Here is a 23434-nt window from a genome sequence, read left to right as displayed (position 1 = left end):
ACGGTGATTGGAGGATTTGAGAGGGAGATAGTGAGCTAAGTGCCAAAATTCTCATCTGAGATTTAGATTTTAACTGAGTAATCAAAGAAGAAGTAGAGATTGGTCTAGTCAGAAATAAGACTAATTTACATTCTGTGTAGGAGTTATAAATGTGTTCTCTGGTAGCAGATGAGGGAACAGATACATTGACTTAACTCTCAAAGTCAGGAATGGCATGTAATTTATTAGATGAGCACTGTTCTCATTCTTGGTTGAATGTTTGCATTTTTGCATTTACTCCAAATGGTAGATCTCATATCATGATTTCTTTATGCATATGAGTTAAAATTTGAAAATATATACAGATGCCTACTTTATTCCATCTTGAGTATGCAATTGTCTTTCTGCCTTGAAGAGTACATGTAGCATTTTCCTTGACATCTAATATGCCCTTACTAAAAGTACATTCCATTACCCACCCCTATTTACATAATAGGCTATATGTATCAAAATTGTGGAGTTTTTAGTTTAAACCCTTGTGTCTGATTGTCTTGAACTCCAGCTCCAATACTTACTAAAATTCTATACACATGGGGAATTATTTAAATTCTTTTGTCTGTTTTCTCATTTATGAAACAAGAATAACCATAATCATGGAATTTTAGTGAGGAAGAAATGTAAATATTTGAAAACAACCCATATAAGTTTACCAATTAATACATTAAGTGAGTGAGCAGGATACATGACAATTTGTAACTATTTTAAGAATATATTTAAATCTCTTCAAAGTCATTCTTTTTTAAAAAAATGGTTGACAAATCACTGACTAATACTGGTTAACATTAACTACTTCTGAAGATGATAAAACAAAATTTGAATTAGTTTAAGATACTAGCAAATAGGAATGATGGTGGTGAAACATGGAAAAAAATATGTTTCATACTTAGATATTGTTAAAGATTAAAAAATATCTCAGAAATGATATTATGTCAATAATTTGATTCCATCATTTTACCTTTAATTCTGTGTATGTCATGTAGCTGTTACTACTGCTGCTTTCTGACATGGACCTGTATAAAATAAATAATATTATTTTTAGGTTTGGAAACATTTCAATCTTAAACAACATCAAGAAAAGTAACGAAGTTATATTTGTACTAATTACTCAAACGATGTAAGCCAAGATACACTTTGCTTCCTCTATTCCAGTCAGTGATCCCATTTTTAATATTTGGTCTTTCTAATGTTAACCTAACTACTTATCCTTGCAACCCTGAAGCTCCTTGATTTTGCTCTAAAACTTAGACTGCCAAGACCAGTTTTAGTTATGATCAATATTTCCCCATTATAACATCTCTTTTAAGTCATGTTTACTCCCAGCAATTATTCAGATTTGTCCAAGGTGTCTTAAGAGCACAAGAAGACTTATGCCAGATATCCATTCAAGTCCATTTATAATAGTTTTTTTTATTATGTAATGTATATATAAATCAGGCAGAATAATACACTGAATTTAATTAGTTGCTGCTACGTTGTTTATAAATAAAAATAACTAACTTGGGAGACAGATGTGTTGATACATTTTTTTCTATAATTATTTTATTTATTTCTGCAAAATTAAGAAAGAGAACAGCCAGTGTTCCTCAGTTGGTTGAGCATCATTTGTACACCAAAAGGTCACCTGCTCAATTCCTGGTCAGGGCACTTTCCAAGGTTTTGGTGTCCTCCCAGGTCAGGGTGTGTGTGGGAGGCAATTAATAGCTGTTTCTCTCTCACACATCTCTGTTTCTCTCTTCTCTCTCTCTCTCTCTCTTTCTCTCTCTCTCTCTCTCCCTCACCCCTTTCTACTCTCCTCTTTCTCTGGAATAAAAAAAAACATATTTTAAAACAAGAAAGAATGAGAATCATTGTGCTTTAGCATGGAATAAAGAGACACACTTGTTTATCTTTCATTCTGCATTCTAATTTTTCTGAATATTTCCCAAGAAAATTGTGTCTTGTATTGGTGTTATTGTTACAGAATAAAGTTGCACAAGTACCTTCATTCTAACTTTCGAAACACATGAGCAATATTAATTATGTGTAAAATGGATGGTATCCTGTGTTCTCTCCCTTATTCTTTGCTATCTTATGTTTTTCTTACCTTCTACATATTCTATTCACAAAACGGGCTTTCCTATCTCTATTAATCTGAATGTGGGGTTTCTTGAGAAAAAAACAAAATCTCCTAAAGCAATTTTACCTAAATGGCTTCCTATTTGAAAGGCATTGAGGATTTACTGAGTAGCTTCAGATTTTTCTGGGCCTCTATGCACATGAAGAATACCTACCTACCTACAATCTGAAAAAAACAACTTATATACTAAGACTCAGTATTTCTACACATCAATCCAATCCATCCAAGAATTCCTACTTGTAATATTCTTGGTTACATTTGAATTCTTACCAAAATGGATTTCAATATAAATATAAGAAATAATAATTTTACTTACCCTTCACTTAGTGCTTCTTCTCTTTTCCAAAATTTCATTTTATTCCACTTAAGAGCAATGATGGCAATTAAAATAAGGAAAAGTAGAAAAACGAAGAAACTGATCAAGAGGACTTTTATTTTAGGAGCAGCATGTCGTTTTTTTATTGGCCAGTTTACAATTTTCCCTGAAAACATGAGAGTACCTCTTAACATTTTCAAAAATGATATTTAAAGCAAAATAGAATTTTGATTTATAAAAACTTGCGATTCCAATTATAAACTTAAATTTAAAAGTGTTAAAGTGCTTTTTCAATATTCTGTGACTATGCCACAAAGTGCATTATATATTTATGTCAATCAATAGATATCAACACCATTTAAAAGAAGATAAACAACCCAATCAAAAAATGGGCATCAGACCTAAACAGATACTTTTCGAAAGAGGACATAAGGAAGGTCAAGAGACATATGAAAACATGCTCAAAGTCACTAATCATCCAAGAGATGCAAATTAAAATGACAATGCGGTACCATTCACACCTGTCAGAATGGCTATCATCAACAAATCAACAAATGACAAGTGCTGGCAAGGATGCAGAGAAAAAAGGAACCCTCTTGCACTGCTGGTAGGAATGCAGACCAGTGCAGCCACTGTGGAGAACAGTATGGAGTTTCCTCAAAAAACTAAAAATGGAACTCCCATTTGACCCAGTGATCCCACTTCTAGGAATATATCCCAAGAAACTAGAAACACCAATTAGAAAGGATATATGCACCCCTATGTTCATAGAAGCACAATTTACCATAGCTAAGATTTGGACACAGCCTAAGTATCTATCAGCAGATGAGTGGATTAAAAAGCTGTGGTACACCTACACAATGGAATACTACACTGTGGTAAAAAAGAAGGAATTCTTACCATTTGCAACAGCATGGATGCATCTGGAGAGCATTATGCTAAGCAAAATAAGCCAATCAGAGAAATATAAATATCACATAATCTCACTCATTTATGGAATATAATGAACAACATAAACCGATGAAAAAAAAAACAGATCCAAAGACAGAGAAGCATCAATCAGGCTGTCAAACCTCAGAGGGAAGGTAGGGGAGAGTAGGGATAAGAGGGGGAGATCAATCAAAGGACTTGTATGCATGCATACTAGTATAAGCATAACCAATGAACACAGACACTAGGGGGGTGAGGGCATAAGTGAGAGGTAAGGGGGGCAACGGGGCTTAAGACTCTATGTAAAACCTTAATAAATAAAGAAAAATAAATAAAATTTTAAATCACTAAAAAAATAATAATTTTATATATACTCTTTATTTATTCTTTATATCCTAATGTTTTTATCATATTCCCATCTGTTAAATGCTACTTAGTACACATTAAATTGATATTACTACCTAATACATACTTCCATTTTTTAAAATATATTTTATTGATTTTTTACAGAGAGGAAGGGAGAGAGTTAGAAACATCGATGGGAGAGAAACATCGATCAGCTGCCTCCTGCACATCTCCCACTGGGGATGTGCCCACAACCCAAGCACATGCCCTTGACCGGAATCGAACCTGGGACCTTTCAGTCCGCAGGCCGACGCTCTATCCACTGAGCCAAACCGGTTTCGGCCACACTTCCATTTTAAATACACAGCAAACAAAAGAACTGTTTTTAAAAAGTGACTTAATGAAAAATTATTGATGGGGAGAAAAAAGATGGTGACCGTCAAGAACGTAGGGAGGGAGAGTGTGTGAGAGAGTGAGGGAGCAATAGAGGAGTGTATGGATGTATGTGGTGTATGTGTGTGTGTGTGTGAGCTAGGGACAATTAGATCCTGCAGGTCTTCCTAGGGGCTGCCAAACCAGGCAGTCTTAGATAGCAAAACCCCACTGCCAATGCAGACACTCCGGGGACAGCCAGAGTGGGCACAGAGACCACGCCATCTTGAAAAAAAGAACTGCTTGAGACTAGGGTCCTAGCCTCACTACCACCCCATCTGGCCTCAGACGCAAACTGGGACCCTACAGCCACTGGGGACAAAGACCTGTGACCACAGCTGCAGAATCACAGACACCAAGAATCCAGACATGCCAGCCACAGATTTCTGTGAGTCACAGAGCCCATCCCCCTCCTTGCAGGATCACTGCAGCGCCATAGGAACTGCTGGACCTGCCCCGTGCAAGCAGGCCTCCTGCCCACACAGGGCGGCTCTGGCTCCACTGCCTGAATTTGAGCCTGTGTGCACAAACACTGAGAATCTGTTTTCAGCAGAGTGCACTCTCATGACCAGACCCCACTCCCACACAAGGCAGCAGTGCCACCTGACCTTGATTCTGGGCAAGCGCACATGGAAGTCTATTTTCTGCAGTGCAGGAGTGGCTTCTGCCGACACAGGGAGGCTGTGCAACCTGGTCCCCCAAGCAGACCAGGGACCCTGATTCTCTGCATGAGAGGCAGCACTGAGCACCAGTGACGTGACTCTGTTTCTCATCACATGCACTTGGGATCCCTGATTCCCAGTGCATGCACACTAAGAGCCAGTGACTCCAATTCTCTGTGCATGTGCACACAGCGACCCTGATTCTCAGTGTGAGGCTGCACCAAGCAAGACTTCAATACTCAATTCTCAGCATGAGCACAGAGGGACTCTGGCTCCTGGCATTCACTAGGGGACTCTGATTTTCAGCACACACCAGAGGGGTCTCTTTTTCAGAGCGGCGCAGGCAGGATTCCTGATACTAGGTGTGCACATGAGGCTACACTGAGCACTGGTGACTCTGACCCTGGGCGAGTGTGTCTTCCATCAACCCACGGCAGCCACATGTCTTGGTGTTGGAGCTTTTCAGTGACACTCGGGTGGCGTGAAGCTCTCACTGCACACAGCCCAGGCCCCAGCAACTCGGCATTTGAACCTTCTGGTGATAGTTAGAATGGGGAGACTACGAAACAATTCACAGAGTAAAGAAAAAGAGAATAGCCAAGAAAGGAAATAAGTGAAATGGAGAAATGCAACATGACAGGAAAAGGAATTAAGAGTAATGGTCATACAGTTCATACACAGGATGGATGAGAAAATCAACAACCTATGCAAAAATCAGGAAGAAATCAAAAGTGATATAGCTACAATCAAAAACAGCATGGAAGGTTTCAACAGTAGACTAGAAGAAGCAGAGGATCGAATTAGTGAGTTAGAAGATAAGGTAGAGAAACAAGCCCAATCTGAACAGCAACTGGAGAAAAAAATTAAAAAGCAGGAGAAGAGCCTAGGGGAGCTTTGGGACAACACAAAACAAAGTAACATACATATAATAGGGCTGCCAGAAGGACTGGAAGAACAGCAAGGATTAGAAAACCTATTTGAAGAAATAATGACAGAAAACTTCCCTGATATGGGGAAGAAAAAATGTTACACAAAAACAGAGAGTCTCAAGCAATATGAATCCCAAGAGACCCACACCAAGACACATCATAATTACAATGGCAAATGTTAATGACAAAGAGAGAATCTTAAAGGCTGCAAGAGAGAGACAGAGTTACCTACAAAAGATCCCCCATCAGATTATCAAATGATTTCTCAACAGAAACACAAGAAGCTATAAGGGAATGGAAGGAAGTATACAAAGTGATGCAAAGTAAAGGAATGAGTAGAAGAATGCTCTATCCAGCAAGACTATCAATTAAAATTGAAGGGGAAATCAGGAGCTTCACAGACAAAAAAGGTTAAGGGAGTTTATCACTACCAAGCCAGCAATGCAAGAAATGCTAAAGGGAATGCTGTAAAAACAAGAAATAGAAAAGGAGGAAGGACCACAGGCATAAAATACAGAAATGGCTACAAACAAGTACCTATCAATAATAACATTAAACATAAATGGATTAAGTGTTCCAATCAAAAGACATCTAGTGACTGAATGGATAAGAAAACATGACCCATATATGTGCTGTCTACAAGAAACCCACCTTAGAACAAGGGACTCACACAGACTGAAAGTGAAGGGATGGAAAAATATCTATCAGGCAAATGGAAATGAAAAAAAAGCTGGGGTAACAATTCTTACATCTGACAAAATAGACCTCAAAGTGAAGACCATAGTAAGATATAAGAAAGGCCACTTAATAATTCTAAAAGGATTGATACAGCAAGAGGATATAAATCTGGTAAACATTTATGCACCCAATGCAGGAGCACCCAAATACATAAAAAAATTCTGGAAGCTATCAGGGGAGAGATTGACAGCAACATAATCATAGTAGGAGACCTTAATACCCCATTAACATCACTGGATAAATCCTTTAGACAAAAAATTAGCAAAGAAGGACTTTGCGGAAGATGGCGGCGTAGGTAAACACCGGAGACTGCCGCCGTGGACAACCACTTCAAAAATACAACTAAAAGTCGGAGCGGACATCAACCAGAACCACGGGAAGGCTGGCTGAGGAGAGTCTCTTCAACTAGAAGCAAAAACAACAGCATTCCGACGCTCAGCGGAGGCGCAGTGTGGAAAATTTAAAGGTACGGCGGTGCGGTGGTGAGGGTGCGCACGCAAAGCGGGCTGGCGGCTGAGGGCGCGGTTGTCGTTTTCAATCAGGAGGGAGTCTCAGACTCTGGGCTACAGATCCGGGCGAGTCTCTAGGGACCCAGACTCAAACGGGAGAAGCGGGACTGTCTGGCTACGGCCCCTCCGAGGTTTGCAGCGGTTGTTGGGACCGAGAGGCAGAGCCCCTGGGGACGGACTGAGAGCGGCCATAGCTGCTCCCTCCCCCTGCCCTGTTGAGCCCGCCCCGCCCAGGCCCTGCGCACAACCATTTGCCGACCGCCTCAGGCAAAGGCTGGAATAACGCCTCCCCAGAAGACAGACGTTTCCCACAGCTGATTCCTACAGCCAGTCGGCCTGGTGGTCAAACCCCTCTAGTGTTAACTACAACAATTAAGGCTTGGCTAGAACAAGACTGCGCACAGAGACCACAAGGGGGGGCACCAAGAAAGCATATAAGATGCGGAGACAAAAAAACATGACAGAAATGGAAGATATGGAGCTAAGAATCGCAATTTTGAGGGCTTGCCATAAATTTGTGCAGAGCCTCACGAAAACTAATGAGACCCTCGATGCTACGATAAAGAAATTAGAAAGTAAGCATACACGGACTGAAATAAAGGATATTATACCCAATAGCAGACCAGAGGAGCACAAGAATCAAAACAAAGATTCGACAAAAAACACCCAATTGGAAAAGCAAAATGAAAAAAGAATCCGAAAGTGTGAAGATAGTGTAAGGAGCCTCTGGGACAGCTTTAAGCGGTCTAATATCAGAATTATCGGAGTGCCAGAAGATGAGAGACAGCAAGATACTGAAAACCTATTTCAAGAAATAATGGCAGAAAACTTCCCCCACCTGGAGAAAGAAATGGACTTACAGGTCCAAGAAGCGCAGAGAACCCCAAACAAAAGGAATCTAAAGAGGACCACACCAAGACACATCATCATTAAAATGCCAAGAGCAAAAGACAAAGAGAAAATCTTAAAAGCAGCAAGAGAAAGAGGCTCAATTACCTACAAGGGAATACCCATACGACTGTCAGCTGATTTCTCAACAGAAACTTTGCAGGCCAGAAGGGAATGGCAAGAAATTTTCAAAGTGCTGAATACCAAGAACCTACAACCAAGATTACTTTATCCAGCAAAGCTATCATTCAGAATTGAAGGTCAGATAAAGAGCTTCACAGATAAGGAAAAACTAAAGGAGTTCATCACCGCCAAACCAGTATTATATGAAATGCTGAAAGGTATCCTTTAAGAAGAGGAAGAAGAAGAAAAAGGTAAAGATACAAATTAGGAACAACAAATATGCATCTATCAACAAATGAATCTAAGAATCAAGTGAATAAATAACCTGATGTACAGAATGAACTGGTGATTATAATGAATCAGGGACATAGAAAGGGAATGGACTGACTATTCTTAGGGGAAAAGGGGTGTGGGAGATGCGGGAAGTGACTGGACAAAAATCATGCACCTATGGATGAACTCAGCGGGTGGGGAGTGAGGGTGGAGGGTGGGGTGGGAGCTGGAAGGAGGGGAGTTATGGGGGGAAAAAAGAGGAACAAATGTAATAATCTGAACAATAAAGATTTAAAAAAAAAATTAGCAAAGAAACATTAATCCTAAATGACTCACTAGATCAGATGGACTTAATCAACATCTTTAGAACATTCTACCCCAAAACTACAGAATATACATTCTTCTCAAGTGCACATAGGGCATTTTCAAAGGCAGACCACTTATTGGGACACAGGCAAAGTCTCTCCAAATTCAAGAGTATTGAAATCATATAAAGCATCCTCTCAGATCACAATGGCATAAAATTAGAAATGAACTACAGTAAAAACAATCATAAAAATTCAAATTGGAGGCTGAATAACATACTATTAAACAATTAGTGGATTACCAAAGAAATAAAAAACATCCTGGAAACAAACAACAATGAAAACACAACAATCCAAAATCTTTGAGACACAGTGAAAGCAATTATGAGAGGGAAGTTCATAGCATTACAGGCCTACCTCAAAAAACAAGAAAAACTGGTAATAAACCATCTAACTCTGCAGCTGGAAGAACTAGAAAGACAGTAACAAGAAAAGCCCAGTGTGAGCAGAAGGAAGGAAATAATAAAGATCAGAAGGGAAATAAATGACACAGAGACCAAAAAAACAAACAAACAAAAAATACAAAAGATCAATGAAACCAAGAGCTGGTTCTTTGAAAGGATAAACAAGATTGATGAACCTATATCCAGGCTCACCAAGAAGCAAAGAGAGAACCCAAATAAACAAAATCAGAAACAAAAGAGGTGACCTAACAACAGACCCCACAGAAATATGAAGAATCGTAAAAAAAAAATACTATGAGCAACTCTACTCCAACAAACAGAACAACCTAGAAGAAATGGACATATTCCTAGAAAAATACAAACTTCCAAAAACTCAACCAGGAGGAATAAAAAAAACTGAATAGGCCAATAACTATGGAGGAAATTGAAGCAGTAATCAAAAACCGTCCAACAAAAAAAATCCCTGGACCAGACAACTTCACTCACAGGGGAGATTTATTAAACTTTAAAACCTATCTTCCTCAGACTATTCCAAAAAATTCAAGAGGAATGCACACTTCCAAGCTCTTTCTACAAAGGCAGCATTACCCCAATTCCAAAACCAGATAAAGACAATACAAAGAAAGAGAATTACAGGCCAATATCCCTCATGAACATAGATGCCAAAATCCTCAACAAAATTCTAGCAAATCTAATCCAGCATTACATTAGAAAGATCATACACCACGACCAAGTGGGATTTATTCTAGGGATGCAAGGATGGTACAATATCCGCAAATCGATAAATGTGATACACCACATAAACAAACTGAGAGATAAAAACCATATAATCATATCAATTAATGCAGAAAAAGCATTTGACAAAATCCAACACCCATTTTTGATAAAAACTCTCAGCAAGGTGGGAATAGAAGGATCATACCTCAACATAATAAAAGCCATATGTGACAAACCCACAACCAACATCATACTCAATGGGCAAAAACCAAAACCATTTCCCCTAAGAACAGGAACAAGACAGGGATGCCCATTCTCACCACTCCTATTCGACATAGTACTGGAAGTACCAGCCGTTGCGATCAGACAAGAAGAAGAAATAAAAGGCATCCAAATTGGAAAAGAAGAAGTAAAACTGTCCTTATTCACAGATGACATGACATAGTACATAGAAAACCCCAAAGACTCCAACAAAAAACTAGACTTAATTAATGAATTCAGCAATGTAGCAGGATACAAAATTAATACCCAGAAGTCTATGGCTTTTCTATACACCAATAATGAACTCACAGAAAGAGAAATTTAAAAAGCAATCCCATTTACCATTGAAATAAAAAAAATTAAGATGTCTAGGAATAAACTTAACCAAGGAGACAGAAGACCTTTACTCACAAAATTTCAGATGTTAAAAAAAGAGATAGAGGAACACATGAACAAATGGAAGAATATAGTATGTTCATGGATTGGTAGAGTCAAAAAAAGCCCATACTACACAAAGCAATCTATAAATTCAATGCAATCCCCATTAAAATACCAAAGGCATACTTCAAAGACCTAGAACAAATTCTCCAAAAATTTGTCTGGAATAAAATAAGATCCCAAATAGCAGCAGCAATCTTGAAAAAGAAGAGCAATGTTGGAGGGATCACTATACCAGATACCAAGCTATACTAAAAAGCCAGTGTTCTCAAAACTGCCTGGTACTAGCACAAGAATAGACATATAGATCAGTGGAACAGAACAAAGAACTCAGAAATTGACACAAGCCAGTATGCTCAATTAATATTTGACAAAGGAGGCAAGAGCATACAATGAAGACAAGACAGTCTCTTCAATAAACGGTATTGGGAAAACTGGACAGATACTTGCAAAAAAAATTAAACTAGACCACCAACTTACACCATATACAAAAATAAACTCAGAATGGATAAAGGACTTAAACGTAATATGGGAAACCATAAAAAATCTTAGAATAAGCCTTAGGCAGCAAAATAGCAGACATTTGTAGTAGCAATATCTTTGCAGATATAGCTCCTAGGGCAATGAAAACTAAAGAGAAAGTGAACAAATGGGACTACATTAAAATAAAAAGCTTCTGCACAGCAAAAAAAAACATCAACAAAACAACAAGAAAGCCCACTGCATGGAAGAACATATTTGCCAATGTTATCTCCAATAAGGGTTTAATCTTCAACATTTACAGGGAACTCATACAACTTAACAAAAGGAAGACAAACAATCCAATCAAAAAATGGGCAAAGGACCTAAATAGACACTTTTTGAAAGAGGATATTAAGAGCGCCAAGAGACATGAAATCAATGCTCAAAGTCACTAATCATCCGGGAGATGCAAATCAAAACAACAATGAGGTACCATCTTACACCTGTCAGAATGGTTATCATCAACAAATCAACAAATGACAAGTGCTGGTGAGGATGTGGAAAAAAAGGAACCCTCATGCACTGCTGGTGGGAATGCAGACTGGTGCAGCCACTGTGGAAAACAGTATGGAGTTTCCTCAAAAAATTAAAAAATGGAACTGCCATTTGACCCAGTAATACCACTTCTGGGAATATATCCCAAGAAAACAGAAACACCAATCAGAAAGGATATATGCACCTCTATGTTCATAATAGCACAATTTACAATAGCTAAGATTTGGATACAGCCTAAATGCCCATGAGCAGATGAATGGATTAGAAAACTGTAGTACAACTACACAATGGAATACTCTGCCGCTGTAAAAAAGAAGGAATTCTTATCATTTGCAACAGCATGGATGGAACTGGAGAGCATTATGCTAAGTGAAATAATCCAGTCAGTGAAAGAAAAATACCACATGATCTCACTCATTTATGGATTATAAAGAGCATTATAAACTGATGAACAAAAATATATATGGGGCAGAGAAGCATCAAACAGACTATCAAACTATAGCCGAAAGGCTGGAGAGGATTAGTGGGAGGAAGAGACCAACTGAAGGATTTGTATGCATGCATATAAGCATAACCAATGGATGCAAGACACAGGGGGGTGGGGATTCAGGGCATGTGCTGGGGGTATGGGGGTTGGGGAGACCTGGGGAAGGTCAATTGGGGAAAAGGAGACATATGTACTACTATTTGTAATACTTTAAACAATAAAATAAAATAAAAATAAATAAATAAAATTATTGATATAACTGAATGTTGTAACTGAATTAATAATAGTAACCTAGATTAAAGTTCCATAGTATCTGTATAAAATTATATTGTTCTAATTTTGATTATATTAAGTAGAAAAATAGATATTCCTCTAGATCAGTGGTCGGCAAACTGCAGCTGGTGAGCCACACGCGGCTCTTTGGCCCCTTGAGTGTGGCTCTTCCACAAAATACCACCTGCGGGCGTGCATGTACAGTGCGATTGAAACTTCGTGGCCCATGTGCAGAAGTCGGTATTTTGTGAAACAGCCACACTCAAGGGGCCAAAGAGCCGCATGTGGCTCGCGAGCCGCAGTTTGCCGACCATGGCTTTAGATGATATAATACATTACAGAAAAAAATTTAAATCCTTGGAAATGCAGTTCAATTTAACAACAACAAAAAAATAATCCAGACAGCTAAAATACAGAAAATTAAGTAATCAGTATTACTACTGAATTTCTGTGATAATTAAATGTAACTGCGATAATATTAAATGTAAATAAAGGTTATGCCACACCCTAGCAAAAGAGAAAAGTTCAATAACTTAGAAACACAATCCAACTACATGTTGATAAAAAGTGACTTAATAGCAATAAAGTGATTCAGAATGTTTCCAGGTTATTAGGAAATAAATTGGAAAATACATGTAAAATATTGAAATCATGCAAAAATGCCACAGTCTTACATTATGGGAGAACTCAATAGTTTTTAAAACTCTCCTTTTCCTGCTTCCTCCATCAGAAAAAAAGGTTAATTCTTCATTAGTCCATCTTCACTCACAATATCATATTCAAAGTGGATCTTTCTTCTCATGTGCTAAAGGCTAATTAAAGAAATTGCACCTACTTATTGGATTGAGAGACACCCAATGCCCTAAGGAAGGTAGGGCTTCCACTTCAGCTCTGATGAAATCTTTTCATTAAATGGTGCTGGACTAGTCCTCTTATAATAAAAATATAAAACAAGACAATCTACATGAGGGAAATAATTTCTTCAAGTCAACAGGAAATGCAAAACTATAATACCGGAAGGAAGGAAAATATGATGTTGATTTTATGAAAATTCTGCTCTACTTATGGAGAATTTGCTGACATCAGCAGAGAATTGGAGTCCTAGGCAAAGTGCAGCACTTCACTGAGTTAAGGAGCCAAAACACAGAGTTCACAGCAGAGAAATGGCTAGAACTGCAGGGTGCAGCACAGTTGCTCTGTAGATTAGGGACCCGGAAGTGTTGTGATAGCCTCCCAGGTGTCCTTAGTGGAGGTCTAATCTGAAGCTAATCAAAGGCAGCTCTTACTGGCTTGAGATTGAAAATAAGATACCAGCGCTTGAGCACTGCTGGAAAAAAGAGCACTAAGATGATCCAGTTTCTCTACACCCCACTAATAACATGTTGCCTGTTATTTTACATTATAATCAACCAAAGGAGTGTGAACCAGTATTTCATATGGATTTATTTTACATTTTCCTAAAATGTTTAGCACATTTTCATGGGATTATGAGCTATTTTTTTTATCTTCTATGGATATATGTTTATTTAAATTTCTTCTTATTTTTAATTGGGTTGTTTTTCTAGTATGGACTTTAAGAGTTCTTTATATATTCCGGATACACAAGTTGCATATCAGATACAAGATTTGCAAATATTTTCACTAATTCTGTAGTTTGTCTTTCACTTTCTGGGTTGTATCATTTGCAGCGCAAAAGTTATTAATTTTGATAAAGTTCAATCATTCTCTTGTTTCTTCCTTTGCTTGTGCTTTGGTGTCTTCTATAGCATAGTCTATGCCACAGACACAAAATTGTTATTGTATATTCTCTAGGTGTTTTATAAATGTAGCACCTCCAATGAGACATCTGATCCATTTTAAGTTAATTTTTGTGATGTTGCAATATAGCAATCTAACTACTTTATTTGCATGTTTGATGTCTACTTTTCCCAACACCATTTTTAAAAAGATCATTCTATCCCCATTTAATTGCCTTGACATTTTGTCAAAAAGTAATGAGTGTAATTAATGAGTCTTTATTTCTGGACTTTGTATTCTATTCCATTGAACTATATGTCATCCTTATTCTTATGACAGTACTGTACTGCTGATTATTTTATCTTTGTAGTAAGTTTTGAAATTAAGAAATATGTTTTCGCCAGACTGACATGCCTCAGTGGTTGAGCATTGACCTATGAACCAGGAGGTCACGGATTGATTCAGTCAGGGCACATGCCCAGGTTGTGGGCTCAATCCGTAGTGTGGGGCATACAGGAAGCAGCCAATCAATGATTCTCTCTCATCATTGATGTTTCTATCTCTCTCTCCCTCTCCTTTCCTCTCTGAATTAAATTAAAAATATATTAAAAGAAGTATGTTTTCACTTTCAAATTTTAATTGAAAACCTAGTTTTGAATTTCTGCATGACTTTTAGTATCAGCTTGTCAATTTCTGCCAAAAAGACAACTTGAGTTTGTTACGGATTGTGTTGAATATTTATGTCAATTTGTGGAATAATTCTGTATTAACAATACTAAGACTTCCAATATATAGACATTAGATGTCTTTACATTTATCTAGATCTTTTAATAATATAAATGTATGCTTTCAGTGTATAACTTATACTTCTTTGCATAACATTATTTCTAAATATTATATTACTAGAGGCCCAGTGCACAACATTCGTGCGCTGGGGGGTGGGGTTCCCTCAGCCCAGCCTGCCCCTCTCACAGTCCGGGAGCCCTCAGTGGATGTCCTACTGATGGCCACAGTCTGGCAGCAGAGGTTTGGAACAGGCGTCCCGTGTGTGTGTGTGTGTGTGTGTGTGTGTGTGTGTGTGTCTGTGTCTGTCTGCTAGGGCCTGCCCCCAGCCGCGCCATGTTGGCTCGAAGCAGTTGCCGTGTGTGTATGTGTGTGTGTGTGTGTGTGTATGTCCCCACTGGGGGTCTGCCCCCAGCCACATTGGAGACTCAGAGCAGGCACTGTGTGTGTGTGTGTGTGTGTGTGTGTTTGTCTGCTGGGGGCCTGCCCCCAGCCACACCATGGAGGCTTGGAGCAGGAGCCCCTCTGTGTTGATCTCTCAGGATCCTGGCCTCCACTGCATGTTGTACTCTCCCTTGAGCTATGGCCAGGATGGGGGTGCTGCTTGCAAGCCGGGCTTTCCTGCTCCAGGATCGCCATGGTGATGGGGGAGCAAGCCCAGCTGGGGGCTGCCCACAGGCTGGGATTTCCCACTTCCAGGTCTCCATGGCAACTGGGGAGCAGGCCCAGCTGGGGGCTGCCCGCAGGCCAGGCTTGCTTTCCTGCTCCCGGATCACCATGGCTACCAGGGAGAAGGCGCAGCTGGGGGTGGTTGTTGTAAATCCATCACCAACATAAAACTCCAGTCTTTTTATTCTCTCAAACTGAAACTCTTTTACCCTTTAACTTGTCATTTTTCCCTCCCCATGGCCCTGAAAACTACCATTTTTCTTTCTATGAATTTGATCACTCTAAGTGCCTCATAAATGCAGAATCATTCAGTACCATATCCAGAATGTGACTGGCTTGTTAAATTAACATAAGGCTTCAAATTTCATTCATGTTGTAACCTGTGCCAGAATTTTAATTCTTTATAAGCTAGTTAATATTCCATTGTATAAACATACTACATTCTGTTTCCCCATTTATCTGTCATTGGTCATTTTGGAATTTTTACCAATTGTCTATTGTGAATAATACTGTTATGAACATGACTGTACAAATATCTGTTTGAGACCATGCTTTCTATGCATTGTGCCATACAGTATACCTCACTATGGAATTGCAGAATAATATGGTACTTCTATGTATAGTCTTTTAAGGAACCACTATACTATTTTCCACAGAGGCTGCATCATTTTACATTCCACCAACAGTGCATAGGGGCTCCAATTTCTGCAAATTCTCATCAACACTTAATATTTTCTCAAATTTTTTGATAGCAGCCATCCTACTAATTGTTAATTAATATCTTGTACATTTGACCACAATTCCCTAACCGTGAGTGGTGTTGAGCATCTTTTCATGTACTTATTGATCATGTGGGTAACTTCTTTGGAGAAATGTTTTTTCAAGTCCTTTACTCATTTGTTAGTTGGGCTATTTTCTTATTGAGTTGTATGAGTTCTTTACATATTATGGATATTAAGTTTTCTTCAGATACATAATTTGCATTTTCTAACAGCATGGGCAATTTTTTCACTTTGCTGATAATGCTCTTTGCTAGAAAACAGTTTTTAATTATTATGTATTCAAATTTTTCTACTTCTGTTTTCTGTATTTTTGGTGCCATATCCATAAAAGTATTGCAAAACCCAATGTTTTTAATATTTCCCCTGTTTTCTTCTAAGGATTTTATCATTTTAGCTCTCACATTTAATTTCGGATCTATTTGTAGTTAATTTTGGCATATGGCTTCAGTAAATATCCAAGTGTATTCTTTTGCTTGTTGATATCTACTATCCTATCAGCTACCTAAGGGCAATAATAATGTATTGTCAGTGATATACTACAATATATAAAAAAATATAACAACAAAAGTGCCAATGGTGGAAAGATATTAATGGAAATGAACTCTTCTGAGATTTATAGATCGTGAAGTTTAGAAAAATCAAATACACTACATTTGTTTGTGAACATTCACCAAATACATGGAAAAATGTTTTGTACTACCTACTATTCGTATGGGATGGTTATGAAAGATTTTATTATTTTTAACTTTCTCTAGTATAGTTAACTTTAAAAATGCAACTTAGTTTTGAACTAGCACATTACAATAGCTAATTTTTGAGATATAAACTATATACTAAAACTATCACCTATTCTATAATTTAATAATACTAATCTAGAAAACTCTACTGTATAAATAGAAATGTTTGAGTAACCATGGTTAATTTTGGGAGAAGCCTATTGAAATGTTCACTTCTAGATTTGAATTATAAGAGTGTACAACATTTTGATTAAAAGTATGATTTAGAGTTAGCTGCACTACATAATAGAGCAGCCACAATGGCTATTTAAATTTAAATTCAATAAAGTAAAATAAAATGGAAATTTTAGCTCCTTAGTTGTACTATCCACATGCCAGGGACTCAACAGCCATATCAATGATGGAGATGTAGAACATTTCTTTTTCTTTTTATAATATACTAGAGGCCCAGTGCACAAAAATTTGTGCACTTGGGGGGGAGGGGGAATCCCTCAGCCCAGCTTGTGCCCTCTCGCAGTCTGGGACCCCTTGGGGGATGAGCACCTGCTGGCTTTGGCCCACTCCCTGGGGGATTGGGCCTAAACTGGCAGTCAGACATCCCTCTGGCAGCCCGGAAGTCCTCAGGGGATGTCCACTTGCAAGGGGGAGCAGGCCTAAGCTGTAGTAGGACATCCTTAGTGATGCTGAGGAGGCGGGAGAGGCTCCCACCACCACTGCTGTACTGGCAGCCATCAGCCTGGCTTGTGACTGAGCAGAGCTCCCCCTGTGGGAGCACACTGACGACCAGGAGGCAGCTCCTGCATTGAGCATCTGCCCCCTGGTGGTCAGTGTATGTCATAGTGACCAGTCATTCCCAGTTGTTTTGCTGTTAGGGTCAATTTGCATATTACCCTTTTATTATATAAGATAGAGGCCTGGTGCATGGGTGGGGGTGAGCTGATTTGCCCTGAAGGGTGCCCCGGATCAGGAAGAGCTTCCTGCTGGAGTGCCTGGCCAGCCTGGGTGAGGGGCTGAGGGCCGTTTTCAGGCTGGCCACACCCCTTTCGGGGAAGGGGGTCCTGCTGGGGCGCCTGGCCAGCCTGGGTTAGTGGCTGATGGCTGTTTGCAGGCTGGCCACAGCCCCTTCAGGGTGGGGGTTTCCACTTGGGTGCCTGGCCAGGCTGGGTGAGGGGCTGATGGGTGTTTGCAGGCTGGCCAAGCCCCTTCAGGGTGGAAGGTCCTTCTGGGGTGCCTGGCCAGTCTGGGTGAGAGGCTGATGGCTGTTTGCAGGTTGGCCAAGCCCCCCAGTGGGGACCCTCACCCCATGAGGGTGTGGCCATCCTGGGTGAAGAGCAGATGGCTGTTTGCAAGCTGGCCATGGCCCCCAGCCACCCAAGCTCCCAGTGGAGGCTGGCTGGAAGCAGGTATCTGGGATTTATTTATCTTCTATAATTGAAACTTTGTTGCCTTGAGAGGAGGCCAGAGCAGGCCAGGGCAGGCGGAAAGCTTGGCTTCCTCCATCACTGGGGCAACAAAGCCTCCTGCTTGGTTCAGCTCCGTGGCTGCCGGGAGTTGGTTGGGTTAATTTGCATATAGGCACTCTGATTGGCTGGTGGGCGTGGCTTGGGCACAGTGGAGGTGCAGTCAATTTGCATGTTTCTCTTTTATTTGATGTAATTTTTATTGATTTCAGAAAGGAAGGGAGAGGGAGAGAAAGATAGAAACATCAATGCTGAAAGACAATCATTGATCAGCTGCCTCCTTCATGCCCCCTACTGGGTATCAAGCCCCCAACCCTGGACATGTGTCCTTGACCGGAATCTAACCTAGGACCCTTCAGTCTGCAGGTTGACGCTCAATCCATTGAGCCAAAATAGCTAGAGTGAGATGTAGAACATTACTGTAAGTGCAGAAAGTTCAGTTGGAGCATACTGATTGAGATACTAACCATTGTCAAAATTCCAATACCCATCATCGATACTTCCTCCTGGTGATGACAGTGTTTGCTCACAATTTGGAGGAGAATATCCACTATCACAATGGCAATTGAAGTTATTATTGCAAACCTAAAACCAAAACCAAGAATAAGAATACTATATGTACAATAAAAAATTAAACGCAACATTTGTCATTATTCTTCAATACACATTGTTAAAGTATTATAATTTAGTATATTAGAGGTAGTGTTTATTTTAATGTGGAAATAATTTCTAAAATAAAATTCTACAAAATAAATGTCCATGCATTATCTTTTCATAAAACAGAGATTTACTATTATTTGTCTCTTGTATTTTAAAATACAGGTAACATTTTTGATACAACTGAAATAGCTTATTCTAGAAAGACAAAGAAATTATGAGGCTAGATGTTATAAAATTGTGGGAGTTTAAATTTATTATGAATTGTGTCGTATAAAAAATAGCTGTGAGAAAGGCAAACATTTACCAAAAAACATTATGGACAAACTCACGGAAGAACTTGCTTAAACATACACAAATATAGAAAGTATTTTTCTAGAAAATATCTATAAATGTGAGCTGGTACATGAATTGAAAGAAGGGTCAGAAGTAGATGAAGGAATCTAGAAGTAGGTGCATGCAAATATTCAATTAAAATTAAATAAAGAAGGAAAGAAACAGAAATTAAATGTAAATAATAGGACATTTAAGTTACTTGGAAGAACGTTTTGAATCAAGACCTATAAAAATGTCACTTTTTTATGAATTATTACAGGATAAAATATGAAGGATCCATACGGCAGAAGACACTTGTCACAAATTTAAAACCAAAGGCATGCTTGAAAACCTTCCAAAGTTTACAAAACTTCTATAACATAATAGATAATTTCGCCATGGATGAGAAAATAGAAATGCAAATGGTAAATATGAGTATACATACATAGTTAAAACTGTATTATTAATTATTAAATAAATGCAAATTAACAATGGATTTACCATGTTAGAAGAGACTGAAAAACTGAGAAACTGCACTGGCCAGAATTAGAGGAAATGCACCTTTTCATACATGATAAGTGGGAGCAAAAACTGGTACACTGTTTCTTTAAGACAATGTATTACTGAAAAGTTTAATGTGCATACATTTGACCCATCAGATATTATAGATAACAACTTAAGAAATCAGATAAACATGCAAAAATGAATGTACAATAATGTCCAGTGAACCAATGTACTATATAATAAAAGCCTAGGTGGTGTTGCGCAACGCCCTTGCACAATGGCTTCACAAGATGGCCGCCACAAGATGGCTGTCACAAAATGGTCACCACAAGATGGCTGGCAGGGAGGGCATTTCGGGGGAACCAGGCCTGCAGGGGAGGGCAAGGAAGGGAAGTTAAGGGTGATCAGGCCAGCAGGGAGGACAGTTTGGGGTGATCAAGCCAGCAGCAAAGGGTAGTTGGGGGTGATCAGGCTGGCAGGGGAGGGCAGTTGGAAGCAATTAGGCAGGGGGGCAGTTATGGGGCAATCAGCTGGCTGGTAGAAGAAGTTAGGGGCAATCAGGCAGGCAGATAGGTGAGCAGTTAGGAGCCAGCAGTCACGAATTATGAGAGGAAATGTGGGAGGAATCAGGCCTAAACTGGCAGTCAAACATGCCCCAAGGGGTCCCAGATGGGAGAAGGTGCAGGCCGGGCTGAGGGACACCCCCCTCCTATGCACAAATTTCATGCACCCAGCATCTAGTTTATTAGTTAACTTAAAATTAACAATATACCGAAGTCTAATAGTGAATGACTTCAAATATATTGTGGGACAGACATACAAACAACACATTGAAGCCATTAAAGTGCATAAATGATTGGAATACACAAAACATCCTGCTCTCACTCAAAAAATATTAGACTACTAGAGGCCCGGTGCATGGGTTCATGCACATTGAAAGGAAATTAATTAGAAGAAATATTTTAGAGGCCAGAGAGGGACCACAGGAGGTCTCCAGGATGTGTTTGACCAGCCTCACTCAATCCTAATCTGCCGGACCTAAGCAGCAAGCTACCCTACCTGTTGGAGTGTCTGCCCTGTGGTGGTCAGTGTGCATCATAAAAAATGGTCAAATGTCCGAAACCGGTTTGGCTCAGTGGATAGAGCGTCAGTTTGTGGACTGAAAGGTCCCAGGTTCGATTCTGGTCAAGGGCATATACCTGGGTTGCGGGCACATCTCCAGCAGGGGGTGTGCAGGAGGCAGCTGATCCATGTTTCTCTCTCATCGATGTTTCTAACTCTCTATCCCTCTCCCTTCCTCTCTGTAAAAAAATCAATAAAATATATTTTTAAAAAAATAAAAATGGATTTCCTTATTTGACTGCAATTTTTATAAGAAATTTCCACATCAAATAATTGTGAATCTCATTGTTATCTTTAAAATGTTATTAACATGAATTTAAAAAATAACTATACATAAAAATAGAGTAGCCATTACTTACGCCATGTCCATTGCACCGTTTTGAAGCATTACAGGATGCAAGGTTTTTGTACTGATCAACAAAAGAGCAACGTCCATCAAGACAAAACTAAAATTTTAAAAACAAGCATCAACCATGAAAATCAGAAAATGCAGAGATGAGCAATTGTTCTTGGTACAAAACAATGCACAAAATGTATATGTACAGAAGAAGGCAAAAGTAGGTTTACAATGGAAAAATACATGCAAGTTATGATTATTTACATTATTTACACACTCCTGTAGTCTACTTTGTTTTGCATACACACAACTGTAAGCCTGCATAGGCCCACCAAAGTTTTATAAAACATATGAATTTGTTAAATAAAAGTGGTGAAAGTGGACATCATTGTCTTGTTCATGGTTTAAGGGAAATGCTTTTAGTTTTAGCCCATGATGTCTGTTGTATCTTTTTCATACATGGTCTTTAATACGTTGAGATATGATCCCTCTATCCCCACTCTTGAGAGTTTTTATCTTAAATGTGTACTATTTAAGATAAAATAGCTGCATCTATTAATATGATGTGATTTTTATTTTTCATTTTGTTTATGTGATGTTTCTTATATATATTGTATCAACCTTGCACCCCTAGAATAAATCACACTACATCAGGTATATGATTTTTTTTAATGTATTTCTGGATCCAATTTGCTCAACATAGTACTGGATGTCCCAGTCATAGTGATCAGCCAAAAAGAAAAAATAAAGGCATCCAAATTGGAAAAAAGGTAGTAAAACTGTCGGTGTATGCAGAAGACATGACATTGTAATATATAGGAAACTCTAAAGACTCCACCAAAAAGCTACTAGATCTAATAAATGAAATTGGTAAAGCTGCAGAATACAAAATCAACACACCGAGATCCTTGGCATTTTTATACCCCAATGATAAACTGCCAAAAAGAGAAACTAAGAAAACAACCACATTTATTATTGCATCAAAAAATAACAAGGTAACCTAGGAATGAATTTTACCTAGGAAGGAGGTAAAAGGTCTCTACTCAGGGAACTATATGACATTGAAGAATGAAATTAAGGAAGATACAAACAAGTGGAAGAATATTACATATTCTTAGATTGGAAGAATTAACATCATTAAAATGCCCATACTGCCCAAACCAATCTATAAGTTCAATGCCATTCTTATTAAAATACCAATGACATATATTACAGAACTAGAAAAAAATATTTTAAAATTCTATCTGGAACCAAAAAAGACACCAAAAAGCCACAGGAATCTTGAAAATGAAATATAAACTTGAAGGGATCCCAATACAGCTATCAAACAATGCCACAAGGCCATTGTAATCAAAATAGCCGGGTATTGGCATAAGAACAGACATATCGACCAATGCAACACAACAGAGATCCAGGAAATCAACCCACAACTTTATGGTTGATTAATATTTGACCAAGGAGGCAAGAGCATACAATGGAGTAAAGACAGTCTCTTCAATAAATGCTGCTGGGAAAATTGGATTGGTACATGAAAAAAAAAAAAAATTAAAATCCAGGAAGAGGAAGGTTGAGGGATTAGGGTTGGAGGTGGATAAAAGATAGGAGGAAGGAGACTCCTGCAATAATGTCAACAATAAAAACTTTTTATAAAAACACCATGTGAACCTGGATTTTATGACATCTAATGATTCAATAAAGTAACTTAGTATTTGATAGAATATGAAATATTGAGAATTAGATACTATTTTCCCTTGAGGGAGCAGTGCTGTTAGTTTATTGATACTAATTGGCATAAGCACAAAAATAGTCAACTTGTACTGATCACTTGTAATGTGGTAGGATCTGTCTTAGCACTTTCTATGCACTTTTATAAAATACTAGAGGCCTGGTGCATGAAAATTCATGCACTGGAGGGGGGTCCCTCAGCCCAGCCTGCCCATTCTCATAGTCCAGGAGCCCTCAGGGCTGGGAGGCTACCCAGGGATCAGGGGAACGCATCGCTCCATCACACCTCTGCTGCTGCCACTGATGGCAGCGCAAGCCTCAGCAGGCCCTGGTTACCAGAGCCT

At 38.8% G+C, this 23434-nt stretch overlaps 1 protein-coding gene across 1 annotated transcript in view; it reads right to left on the bottom strand.

The window, feature by feature from the left end:
• Nucleotides 1–2467: 2467 nt before the first annotated feature.
• LOC139004889 (A disintegrin and metallopeptidase domain 3-like) overlaps nt 2468–23434 on the bottom strand; it is a 117434-nt gene continuing 96467 nt past the window's right edge. Inside the window, exons 17-19 of the mRNA XM_070407391.1 lie at nt 21388–21474; nt 18898–19015; nt 2468–2637 (exon numbers count right to left, since the gene is read on the bottom strand). Of these exons, the coding sequence (XP_070263492.1) occupies nt 2468–2637; nt 18898–19015; nt 21388–21474 (375 nt within the window). The remainder of the gene's footprint in view (nt 2638–18897; nt 19016–21387; nt 21475–23434) is intronic.

This window comes from Myotis yumanensis, unplaced genomic scaffold (genome assembly GCF_028538775.1).
Source record: "Myotis yumanensis isolate MYYU_CA2020_CCGP unplaced genomic scaffold, mMyoYum1.0.hap1 SCAF_3, whole genome shotgun sequence".
NCBI classification, from domain to species: domain Eukaryota; kingdom Metazoa; phylum Chordata; class Mammalia; order Chiroptera; family Vespertilionidae; genus Myotis; species Myotis yumanensis.
This window is presented reverse-complemented; position numbering and strand designations above follow the sequence as displayed.